Below are 13730 nucleotides of genomic sequence, written 5' to 3' on the forward strand. Positions count from 1 at the left end.
TTTAAAAATTCAGTACAAACCATTTAAATGCATGACATCTATTCGTAGTCTATTTGTGAAACCACTGGCTGTTCAGTGTGTTGATGGCAGAGAGAAGCTAATGTGTCAATAGGTAACCTAAATTTTTATGAAGCAGCTTTTAAAGTGACTTCATGCCACAGGACGTGGCATCAATTATTCCTGTTTTCAGTTGAAATTGAAAGGCTGCCCAAATTTCTAGTCTTCAGCTCACCGTCTGTAACAGAGAGGGAGGCACAAAACACCTCCATGGGAGATTCCTTAGCATTACAATCCCAAGACACACTTTCTCAGAATAGGACTGAACTATTTCAAAAGCTTTTCTTTCGCAAGTATTGATAAAGCCTTTGATGCTCTAGGAATAGGGAATTGTGCATAGACAGGAAACTGAATAGTGGAGAAGAGGCACAAAGGTAGCTGACAATCTTGAAAGTTCTAAATTCCATACTGGCTGGGAGAGCGCCGTGACAGAGGAGGGCTGGTAACCAGTTCTCATCTGGGTTCCCTTCCTAAGCTGCTAGTGTCCTCGACAAACAAGTAACTCTGGGCTTTGCTTTCCTCCTCCACAGAGAGGAATACAAGTCACTACCAGCTGCCGTTCATTTGACTGCTTGTTTTGAGACGGTGTCTCCCTCTGTGGCCAGACACTGGGCGATCTCTGCATCCCAAGGGCTGATTACTGGCCCACACCACAACCCTTCCTAGCCCCTAGTAATAAAGATCCAAAAAGGCATCATGAAGGCTTCAATCAACCATTTAATGCTCAATAAATGTTTGCTGTTCTGTTACAATCATTTTAATAATAAAGTACATAAACACATGCAATAAATACATAGGAAGCATTGTTCAGTGGAAGCATCGTGACATTCTACAGGAAAAAGAATGACATTCAACACCTTGTACTGTGAAAATTTACATTGTGGTTTACTTACACAAAAGAAATGCACCTTTAAAACTATAAAATCCAAAGGCAGGATTTCAAATAGAAAAACAAACCACTAAGTCAAACTCAAATAAACAAAGCACTTTTCTGTTATTCCATATTAACTGAGTACATCTGATGGGTCCAAGAGATAAACTCTTACTTTACACTGGTCAGATATACTTGAACATACTGTAGAGAAGAAAGGCAGGGCAATATTTTTCCTAGATTTTCCATTCATTTGAATCCAAACAAAAAGTACATACCGAACAGCTTAACAAACAGAACAGACAAGCAATACCATTCTGCTTCCAAGGAATTTTGTGGTCCACAGCTGACTTTTTAAGCAAATTTTTGGCTTGAGAGATGGCTTCACTCTTAAAAGTACTTGTTGCTCTTGCAGAAGTTCAGAGTTAGATTCCCAGCATCCCACAGTGGTTCACAGTCATCTATATCTCCAGTTCTATATCTCCAGTTCCAGGGGATCTGAAGCCTTCTTCTGACTTCCTCAGGCAACAGTCATTCACATGGAACACAGATTTATATGCAGGCAAGACATTCATACACATAAAATAAAAATAAATAAACCTTAAAAATTTTTAAAAAGCTAATTTCTAATTTCATGTATGCTTTGTAATTATCTCTCTTGCTCTACCCTTCCCTCCTTCACTCCCTTCCTCCATCCTCCTTATCTCTTTCTTAAAGAGAGTCTTGCTATACAGCCCAGGCTAGACTTGAACTTGTAATACTTCTGCCTCAGCCTCCCAAATGCACTACCATGTCTGATAGCATGAGTTTTCTTAATAGTTGGAAAAATGTTTGGATCCAAGTGAAGCAATTTCTAAAAAATTCATGATTGAAAATTGATGCTAAAATCGTAAGCATATATATAGAAGCATGCACAGAATTCTTGGGGGGATATGTATAAATAGAGAAAGCCACTCAGTGAATGGCTTGGGGTCTTGGTAACGGATAATTGACTCCCATTAGGCATCTTTCTCTTGTGCATTAATATGTGACATCACACTCTCACATAACATTTTATAACCGAGTGAAATAAAAAGCCCCTCCAGATTGCAACTGTAAGATAATCAGATTCTGTAGTACTCATTATAACTGCAATTATGTAACAAAACACTCCAAATATAGTTTAGTTATTGCCGTTATTAATCATTCTGGTTTTGTTTCAAATGCTTGCTTTATAGCCTGCTGGATAGACTGCATTATTTTACAAGCTGAATGTCGAAAGTCAAACACGTGCATGGGGATCTGATGTTCTAAAGGCCTTTCAACATAATTTACCCTTTCAATTTGTATTTGTGAATAAAAGAAAATGGGGACGAATGGAGCTGGTGTCAACAGAGTCACTGACCTTTGCAGTCAACAGAAGGGAGTCCTTAACAAAACAACTTTGCAAATAAGAAACCTGTTTTGCTGGAACTAGAAATCGTGCTGCTTAAGAAGTTAGCCCTTGGAATACCAATTGTTCTTACAAAAAGAATCTGCACATTTCATGAGGGAAATGGTAAGCGTGTTGGCAGACCCAGTTTTAAAGGAAAGGTTTAAAATACCTATGACAAGAATACAGCCCTAAGCATTTATGTACAGAACCACTATTCTAATAATTTACCAAATAAAGACAAGAAATTTATTATACAGATCAACACCATTTGTCCCACTTTAGAGCATCACTAATGATACATTTCGAGGAACAAAACTGTATCTGAAGAATTCTTAAGCCTGTGCTCTACAAGGCTGAAGAGTTAACTACACAGGGTTCCAAATGGCCCTAGGAAAGTGGCTCTGTAATTACTGAATACTAACATGCAGTGAGCTCCCATAATATACATACAATAACATATCAACATGGCTTACAAAATCATGTTGTCATTTCCCTGTACTCATGTTTTTTGTTTTTTTTTTTTCAGCTTGGCTATAAACATTGGGCCCCAAGCTTTGCCCTTTTCAGGAATCACCAAAAGACTGCATTTCTGGTCAGTGGGGGCAAATGTGAAGTCATGGGAGCAAGTCCTTGCTATTCCACTAATATCCACAGGCATGACAGTGCTGCTGGAGGTTAAGATCTCACCAATCACATCCTGATTTTCAGCCTTGGAAAGCGTGCATGTAGAGTACACGAGGAGCCCTCCAGGGCGTAAGGCTTTAACCGCAGACCTGTGGGTAATGGGAAAATGCAGAGGTTTTACAACAAGGAAAGTAGGGGATCTGAGTCAAGGAGACCACATAGCAGCCCTGCTCTGCCTCAGGCCGCAGTAGCTGGTGGCCATCAGACTCTAGACATAGTTCGTTCCCACCCTAGTTACAGGTTATCACTGATGCCTGGGAAACAGTCACCAGATAACTCAAGATGAAAACGTCAGAGAAAGTGAATTTGGTTGATGGTTTGTTCTTCTAAGAGAAGGAAGAAGGGAGCAGAACACAGATAATATTTTTTAAGTCAAGGAAGTAAAACAGAAAGCAGAGATGCTAATTGAAAACAGACATAATAAACAATTACTAGCCACAATGTATAAACCACAAGTTGGGCTATCAGACAGGAATCAGAAGGTATTCATCTGAAAAAAAGGGATAAATAATTTGTAGAGACATAAGGTAGCTGCTGTGGGCTGTGAAACTAAAGACCTTTGACTCTACCTTTAGGGGTGTTCTAGAGTAACAGCCAGCTTCCCACAGTGTGAAGTTAGCAGAAAAAGCTCCCACCCTTACAATAAACCTCCTGTACAATGTTGTTTCATTACAGACTGAAAAGGTATGACCAAGGATTCCCAGGACATGATTAATCAATACATAAGAAAAAGAACACAAACAGCAAAAATGTGGCCTAGAAAGAAACTGACAATTCAATTCAGGGAACAAAATATGACACACTAAACACAGAAAGATCAGCAAAGATGGATCACTCACAAAAGAGCAACATCGTGAGAAAACAGCAAGAAGATAGCTCATAGAAATTGAACATCTGTTTGCCAAAGTAAGGACTATCAGTACAAGCACTCGGAAGGTAATGGTCAACATACCCCCACGTCCCATCTTCAAAGTGGAACAGTGGCTGGACTCCAAATAAGATCCATCCAGCTTGTCCAAAACTCAATTAACAAAATGGGAAAAATACACTGAAGTTTTTGACAATGTAATACGATAACTTTCCAGAAATGGGACAGAACACGACGCTTCAGATGGAAGGAACTCATCAAGAGGCTACCACATGCATTATTAGTCACTCGCAATATGCTGAGTATTGTCTGGATATGGGATATGTACCAATGACTAAAACAAAGCAATGTAAACCCTAACAATTTAAAACGCCTTGCACCAGGTGTGACATCTTACACCTCTAATCCTAGCTAGCACTGAGGAAGGAGGGCTGCTATGAGGTCGACGCCAGCCTTGGTTACACAGTGAGTACTAAGCCAGCCAGGGTTCACAGACAGGATACTGTGTCTCAGAAAGTCCCAGCAAAAAGCACACTGTATCTGATGACAAGTGTTCAGCCCTGAAGACATACACATGCAAGTAACAGTGGATACACGACGGTGTTTGTACTGTTAAATTTAGGAACACACACATATGTAAGAACATCTAAGAAAGAGGCCATGAATTTGAGAGAGAGAGCTAGGCGGGTACATGAGAGGAATGAAAGGAAAGGAGGAAATGATGTAATTATATTAGTCTCAAAATAATTTTAAAAATTTCCCCTCCCTCCACTCTCCCAGGAGGGGAAACTGAGGTCAGGGTGTAATGTATTAGAGAAGAATGCATTTAAAAACTTAAAAATTAGGGGTTGGGGATTTAGTTCAGTGGTAGAGTGCTTGCCTAGCAAGCGCAAGGCCCTGGGTTTGGTCCTCAGCTCTGGCAAAAAAAAAAAAAAAATTAAAAATTATAATAAATAATACATCCAGAGACCTGAGGAGGGGGGGACCTTTGTTTTCACAAATATCTCACAATTGTTTCAGGGAGACCAACAATGGCAAAGTGAGTATGCCAGTGACTGAACAGTGCCCCTTAGACCTTTACAATGGTGTGTAAACGCACTGTCTGTATGGGACTGAGTTTGGAAACAGGCTCTTTAATGAGATAATTCAGTTAAAATCCAATCACTGGAGAGGAGGCACCAATCCAATTTGCTGATATCATTATAGGAGGAAATTCAGACACAGAGTTACAGAGAAAGGACCATGTAAGCCAAAGGAAAAGAAGGTCTGCGACCATGGAGGGAGGGGGCACAGAAGAAGCCAGTCCTAGCAGTGTGTCTCAGACCTGCAGCCTGTCATATGTCAGAGATGAACTACTTCATCAGCTACTCTGTCAGGGGCACTTTGCCATGGTGGTCAAGGCAAACTCACAGAAAGCATACATACACACATAAACACACATAAATCTATACACACGAACGTGTAAGAATGTGAGTCTGTATGTATTTTTATTTCATGTGTAAATCAGTAACAGGTACCATGAAGAAAACTAAATCAAGATAAAAAGATTAGCAGTGATTGACCAGTGGGGAATTGTAACTTTAAGTTAAGACTGAATTGAGTAACAATTAAACCAAGCAGATGGGTGACAGACACACCTTCTATACTGCAGGAATAGCCAGTAAAAAAATCCCAGAGACATGGCCAAGGAAACAGGACAGATGTGTGGCTAAAGGCAGGGAAGAGATGAAGAGGATCATGAGATCAGAAAGTAGGAGGTGCAGAGGGGCCCATGAATGCTTGGTAAACTTCACCTTAAACGTTTGCACTGAAATACATCATTGCTAAAGTTTAAAATGCTGAGAAAAAAAGAGAAGATACTAAACTCCTCCAGAAGGAAAAATGGACACCAATAAATGGGTTGTTTCAGCATTCAGAAATCAGCCTGCAACAGTGGATGTCAAGTGAACTCCATCTGCAGCTGACCCATCAAATAAATATGCCAGAAGAATACAGAAACTCACCGAGATCAGATGGCTCTGAAATTCTTCATCTAGCAAACTGAATAGGTAAGTCAAGGAGGAGAAACAGAACCCATAAAAGAGTAAATTCAGCACAGAAGGATGAAGGGCAGGAAGCCTCTTCAGGCAGCAAGGAGAGGGAGGTCTCCAGAAAGAATGACTAACAGGTAAGAAAAACCTGGTTTAAAAAAGGGGAGAGGGAGAGGGAGGTCTAAGAACTGACTAGGAAGAAATGGGTAATTTGGGGTGCAGGTGTGCTCCGCTCATTATAAAATGCAGTCCATGCAATCAGTAGTCACAGATGACCAAGGACACAGGGTGTAGGGTCATGTATGTGAGATGAATAACAGCAGCAGGCTAGGAGTCAGGGCCTAAAAGCTAGAAAAGAAAGCAAATTATTCAGAGAGCTGGGGATGCTCTTTAGAGATTTGGTAGTGACCTGGAGAAGAAATTAAGAACAGAAATATATGACAGTCATTGCCTCTGGAAACAGGAATGGAGAAGGCGGCATTTTAGATACTCAGTTATATTTCGAGATTTCTAGCTCTATGGTTAATTTTTATGCCAATACAAATAATAGGAAAGATTTAACAGTAGGATAAGTTCCTACTTTCCCACAGTCATTGCTTTATATACATTTTGGTTGTTAGGGGAAACTTAATCTCCAGACAGTCTATGCCATGAAATCCCAGGCAGCTAACGTTTTTTCTAGTATGTACAATTTCTAGACTCCCCATGTATTCCTTGGCTGAATAGAATTGTCTATGCATATTTGGGGTATTTAAATGACAAACAGCAGTAGCAAATGGCAAGAAGGACTTGATGGAAATCTACAACATTTTGCCTAAGGTTGTGAGATTAATCCAAAATAATTCGTATTTTTAATTTATATTAAAAAGAAAGCCTTTGTGTTATTCCACCTGGTTTCTTTGTTTAGAAGTTCATGTGGGCAGCTCAGTTATGCCAACCTAACTTTAGAAGATAAATTAAGGATGTTGGAATGAAAACAAAGCAAGCCAATACTGCAACATTACAGAAATTAATTTAAATTTGCACCAAGCCAGGAACATATCGTTTGTAACTGGTGAGGCTTTTTGTGTCCTTCTGTACAACTTTAGTGAGGAGAAAAAGCAAACAACCTCACTCTTTCTTGATTAAGTACTAGCTTTGTTATCAGTAGAATTAAGACTAAAATAGTCCTTTTAATGGGAGTTTAAAGATATCTGCATTCAAAACTGTGTATATCCTGTACAGTGCCTAACTAGTGGATTTTAAAAAATTGTACACTATTGCCATAAGCCATAGAAAATGGTCTCAAATGAGTGTAGTTCTAGTATAATTTTAGCAAAATAAAAACACATTTAATGGCTTAAAGTACTGGAGCGGTATCTCCTTTAGGCCTGTGGAGCCCACAGTTTATAATGAGCTTCGTGAATCAAATCAAGGTACTCCTTTGCCATATTAACCCAGAAGCTCGGGGTGTGAAATCCTTACTTTTGTTTTGTTCTTTTAGCATCCATGTACCTTGACCAGGCAATGCTGTCCTTCCAACCTGAACACTGTCATCACAGCTCCGTGTCTACCTCTACGCTGCCTTCTCATCTGCAGGGACCTTTGTGATGACACTGGTCCATGGAGATCTGCAGGACAATCTCCTATCTCAGGATCACCATTTGGTGAGATCGAAAAAGCCTTTGGCCTATTCTGGTGACTCTGGTCATGACTTTTCTTACCACGGGTTGTTAACTTATTAACAATTTCCTTCTCTGGTGTCTAGATATGAAGACCTTCCCCCACACTGGCTGTGTACATATTGCAGAGAGTGAGAAGAAAATAGGAATAAACCTCTTTTAGGGACTCACAGCATGCATGAAAGGTAAGTAAGTCCCACATGGCAGGCAACCCCTGGGTGTGTTTTTAAGCAATTAAGTTTGGCAGACCTTGACACAGTCACTAGAAAGTTAAAATTTGGGATGAAAAGGCATTTAAAGACCAGGTAGTTGAATAATAAGTTCTAGTAAATCAGTATGATGTAGGCCACATTAAAAGACAGAGGAATTAGAGACAAGAAAAACAGACGCTGAGGAGTTAACAGCTTCCCCCTCCAGCATGAGCTTCTGTGCTGGGCAGTTACTTTCTGTTTTATTGAGAGCAAAACTAAAGGACCCTGATGACCTCCAAAGGAGCAATGGCCTTCTCCATGACCCTGTGTTTTCTAGGTTAACAAGATCTTAGCAAATGTCACATTATTTTCCTGCACAATAACCACCGACCACATTGCATGAAATGATCACAAATAACGTTATATTAACATGCATTATTCACCACTGAAAAGCAGCAGAGAAGGGTTTACTTACAAGCAGAAAACAGATATCATGGTGTAATGCTAACTACAACAGAATCAGAGGTGCTTATCCAAATACTCAAACCAGTTACAAGTCTCTGTTCCTAAAATGAGAACTGATAAACAGTATCTTGGGCTACATACTTTCTTCAATATACAATGTCCAAGTATAAGGTAAAATTGTGGGAAGTCCTTCACCAGGAAGCAGAATGCCACATAATACAATCCCTCTATTTTCCCTAGAGCATCTGTATTCTTCTCAGAACCTTCCTACATAAGCACTCATTAGGCTTAGAGCCTATATAAATAGAAAGAGCAGTGCTGGAGTAAACAGAGCTGAGGTTGGTTAAAGGGAACAGAATACAACGCAGTGGGAAATGCCTTATAGCAAGAACTACTAACAAGAGAAAGAATGGTGGTGTCTCGGCCACAGAATGCATTCCAGTCTCCTGGTGCTCTCTCTTCAGCACATCTGGGCTATCTAGCTCTCCCCACATCTCTCAGAGCTTTGCAGTGCTGTATGGGAAAGGCTGAAATGCATCCTGTGCTTAAATATCTAGTTAATGAAGCATCTGAAAACAAAGCCAGACATATTCCTACTGAGGAAATCATTACACAGAAGAACATTTTGAGTTCTTAAATGAAATAAAATCCTTACAGCATATTTTGGAAGTTTACAAAGTATATGCAAATGGAGCTTCAGGCCTGCTCTTCCTTATACTTCACCAGTAAAGCCAAAAAGCTCTGAAAACTACAGGGGCCTGTTTGTAAAGTTTACTTTTAGTCTAAAAGTAACAACCTCACACAAATCTATTTATGATCAAGACTTATGGCATATGGTGTAACTATTTCTAGGTTTTGCTGAGTAAGTGTTAATGTTTGATTATAGTGTCCCTCTAAACCCTGCTGGGAAAAGGAGGTTATCCCTTGTACCAAATATGTGATATAGTCTTTCCCGACTGCCATCTGAATGTCTGAGTTCTGAAAACACCAACACCATACCTCAAATGTTTTGAATCAGATTTTGAGCTTCTGTCTTATATTCAAATAAGTTTCATTGAAAGGTTATGAAAAATAGGATCTGCAACATATCTGCAGCTAGCTACATAGTTATTCATTGCACATTTTACTCAATACTTTATACAAGCAGACAACTGAAATGTTAATTTAAAAGGCATCAGAAGGGTTGATATGTACAGCTCAGTGGTAGACCATAGCCCAGCATGCATGAGGCCTGGTTCAATCCCCAGTCAACAAGGGCAAATTAAAGAATTTTCAGACAGGCAGATCTACTACTAAGCAGTCTATGTGCTCACCAATGCTTTCTCATCCTAACAGAAGAAGGAAAACTAGATTCTTTTGTTTCTGCAAAACATCAAGGGTTCCATCCCTTTGACGGCAAAGTGCTTTGATTTGTGTTTTTTTTTTTTTATTAAAAACAAAACAAATGAACAAAAAAAATCCCAGATCTTTGTTTACAGGTACTAACTAAAGCCAATTGTCAAGGCATTCCTTTTGTCTTTCTGAAAATTAAATACTTGGCTTTTCAATGAAGCTCAGCATCCTTCAAGGGTCTGCTTACAAGAGAGTGACTTCAACCATCAAGAAAGCTTTGAGATACTGGCTCAAAAACAAGGTAAGACTGTGCTCCTGCTCAGCACAAGAGAGCTCATCTTTAGGTCTCTAGATGGGCTCACAGAGTCCCAACTATTGGCACGTGATCTACAGAGAACAAAAAGAAAAGGCAGAAGGCTACCTGAACTGAAATCCTTTAAGGAAAAACACAGTACCAGCATGTTTCATGAACTTGGAAAGCTAAAATGAAATAGAGAAGCAAAGGAGCCTTAGAACACCGCAGCTGTCGAAGTTCCAAGGATAACTCAGCCAAGACCTAGCATGTGACACAGGATGTCCTGTCCTGTCTTGCCTATGGCAAATCTCAGTCTCAGAGAATGTTCTTTGTGTAAATACTATTAAGACCATCTAACATGTAAAGACTGTAAATTCCCCTTTCTCATTTATTCTTCTACTGCCTGATTACAAACCTGGCATTCAGTGGGGAGGGTCACTGTTAATTAGATCAGTACATTTAACTGTTTTCTGAATTTTAAAAAGGACCAAATTCACATTACAGGAGGAAAAGAAAACAAAACAGAAACCTACGTGCACAGCAACAGTGCCATCTTTTGACTAAAGAAGATAAAGAAGAAAAGGGTTTTCGTTTTAATCTCATTCCTCAGCCCTGCCAGGAGGAAAGCGACTTCTGGCATCACTGTAGTGTGATACATCCTAAGATGTAGATCCCGCCTCACCTCCAATTTCTGATGCAGAGGTAAAGGAGTTTTAGATGGCTCTACTCCTGAAATAGAGGCGGTGGCTGAAAAATACTGTTAACGAATATATCTCATCTCTCTTCATGTCTTCCTATTGACACTGCAGAATTAAGGCAACTGGACCATATCATTGGATATAAGTATGGGCCAGGGGAAACAATAGAGTAAGATTCACATATTGCTTTAAGTGGACAGAACACAATCTTGGCAAGCTTGTTTACCTTAGACTTTAACATTACACTTCAAAAAAGAAAAAAAAAATCCAGTACAGAGGACTCAGTGCTTAAGAATACTTGCTGCTTCCAAAAGAGCTGATTTTGATTCCAAACACTCACACTGGACAGCTCCCACCCATCTACAGTTTCAGCCAGAGGGTGTCCCGTGCCTTCCTTTGGCCTCTCGGGTACATGAGGTATATAGATACACCCATTTAGACATAAAAATAAATCCTTCTAAAAAAATCAAGTAAAAGTTTAATAATTTTAGACATTTAAAGTAAATGTAAGAAGTCAATCGTGTAAGTGAGTATCTTAATTGTCAAGAAATGCCTCAGAGATTCTGGATCACAGTACTTTAAAGCACATGCAACTTGTCCCGAAAAGAAAATGGGTCATGATGACATGAAAAACGGAAGCTTCCTTCCTAATCGCACTGTCCCAATAATGGTTAAACTGCAAAGACACAACACCTTCTTCCAGGGTACACTACACACTTGATATATATCATCCTGTGAAGACAATTTCACTCTTGGTTTAGAACAAAAATACAATGTTCCTGAAAAAAAGGGGAATGTAGATTTGCCGCCAATTAACTTGGAGCAGGCAAGTGAAATTCTCTTATTCTTGAACCCCATAAAAGGGAGCCCCATAGAAGAATCAGAGCTTTGAAGAATCTCCATTCAAGTGGTCCTAAAATGTTCTGTTGCAGCAACCTGTGCTATCGCTTTTTCTGAGTCAACTGTTTTTGCTATTCTGTTGTCTGTATGCACTTTCAATCCATTCTCAAGATGCCAAGAGCCTGGAAATACATAGCCGAAACCCCAACTGCCAACTACCAATAACAAGCTAAACTGTGTGAAGGACACATGATCTGTCTATGTACTAACACTTATTTGATACCTAAAGAGCACCACGCATGCAGTCTTAATGAGACCTTACAAAGTGTACAAGGTAAACTGACTCCATTTATCTAACCAGGGGTCACAAAGCCTGTCTAAGTTACACTGCTAATTAAGCAAGCGCAGACTGCCAACTAAGCTAATATCAGAACAGGGCCGCAAGCTTTACCACTGCTTCCTCCTAAAGCAAACATTAAACGGTTAAACTAAGTCATGGAATCTAGGGCAACAAGACCTAGGGTGCCACATGCATTCATTTCAGCATCCCAACTGGACCAAGTCCTCGTGGATGGGAGGAAAAACTACATGCTTTCAGGCAGTCTAACACGAAGGAACCTGGAGCTAGCAGGGCTGAGGTAAGGATCTGAGACCCTGTGTGTACACGGCTACTTACGCTTGTTTACTCAGTCCAACAAGGTGAATTCTAATGAAATGGTAAGAAGCTGACTGGCTGTCCCGGAGGACTCAGGCTCTCTTGACTGTGGAACCTGGCTGTCTACTGGTTGGCAGTACTGCTTTAGGAAGCTTCCTTAAGTTATTATTTGTTGAAGTCATTACATAAATTATCTTTTCTCTGTTCGATCAGGGAGAAAAATACCTTCAGTACTACTGAATCTGGCACCATGCTGGAGCTGCTGGAGCCGAGTCTAAAATGTCATAATGGTATAATAAGCAGGGAACAAGTTACAAAGCTACCAGTTACAGTGCTAGTGTCTTTGGAAAACTTCATTGGAACACTGTGCTCAGATATTTGGTTGTAAAATTATTCTGAGCATATCTGTGAGGGTGGAGAGGTTAAATAAAATTAGCATTTGAATTGAGAGACTAATAAAGCAGGCTGCACTTCCTAATATGGGTGGGTCTTGAACAATTAGTTGAAAAACTGAGTTGAACAAAACACTGACCTCACTTAAAGAAGAAACTCTGTAGCAGATTGCAATGGACTCACAGAGCAATGTGGGCTCTTCCCCAGGTCTCCAGCCTGCTGGTCTACCCTGTAAATTATGGACTTACTAACCTCCTAATTCCATACAGCTTCTCAGGAGAACCCTAGCTAATAGGGCCAGTGACCTTTCCTATACTATCAAGTTTTTTTAATTCACATTTTCCATCTCTTCATCGAGTTATCTAATTGGCATGACTCCGTAAAGTGCACAACTCCAGGTCCATGGGTTCAACTCTTAGGTAGATGATAGCAGCTGTGCATACTTCATTTCCGCTTCTAGTTCTGAGAAGCTGAGTTCTAACTCTGGACCATTTAGCTCTTGGAGGAATCCAACCGCTCCTCTACAGATCTCTAATCCCACTAACATTAGCACTTAAGAGTGACAAGAGATCTACACAGCTTTTGGAAATGAGATGGATCTCTCTTCACCCTCGTGGGTTCTCCCCATCTCGTGTGCAGTCAGCCTGCTTAGCTCAAGTCCAGTCTACGTAACAATTCTTGTAAGTGGACAGGATCTAACTCTCAGACTACATCCCTGCAGCATTCGGGGAGATTCGTCTCTAGCCAAAACTCTGCTCCCAGGCAGCCAGGCAGATACCATTGTGTAACTAAACAGCTAGTCATGGAATTAAAGTTATGCTTTGCCTCTTTTTATATGCTTAGTTTTAAGACTTCTGTAACTTTCCCCCACAAAATCATGCTCCTTTTATAAGGCAGGTGAACAATGATTCATCTGTCAAAACCTACCGCAAAGTATGCCTAGTGTCTGAAAACTTCACTATGAAATTCCCTAGTACATTTTCCCCAGGCAATACATTTTCTGCTTTTTTGAAATAATGGCTTTGTTATAATCATGCTGCATGTGTCCACGTAGTTATTGTTTCTGTTTTGAGACAGGGTCTTCCCATGAAACTCTAGTATTTGCTATGTAGCCAGGCTGGTATAGAATTCATGCAAGCCCCCTGAATACTGGGACTACAGGCATGATCCACTATACTTAGCTTACAAATTTAAAATATAGCAGAATAAATGAGTAGATGTTACCTTAAGAGGGAGATCATGAACAAATACTCAACATTCAACATAAGGATGTATT

At 40.0% G+C, this 13730-nt stretch overlaps 1 protein-coding gene across 2 annotated transcripts in view; it reads right to left on the reverse strand.

Annotated features, from left to right (window-relative positions):
* Positions 1-756: 756 nt before the first annotated feature.
* The window catches only part of Nsun3 (NOP2/Sun RNA methyltransferase 3), a 45874-nt gene continuing 32900 nt past the window's right edge, over positions 757-13730 (reverse strand). For both annotated transcript variants that reach the window (XM_036203621.1, XM_036203619.1), the window contains exon 6: positions 757-3115. In XM_036203621.1, the coding sequence (XP_036059514.1) occupies positions 2842-3115 (274 nt within the window). In that variant the 3' untranslated portion in view covers positions 757-2841. The remainder of the gene's footprint in view (positions 3116-13730) is intronic.

The sequence above is a fragment of the Onychomys torridus genome, chromosome 12 (genome assembly GCF_903995425.1).
Source record: "Onychomys torridus chromosome 12, mOncTor1.1, whole genome shotgun sequence".
Lineage (NCBI taxonomy): Eukaryota > Metazoa > Chordata > Mammalia > Rodentia > Cricetidae > Onychomys > Onychomys torridus.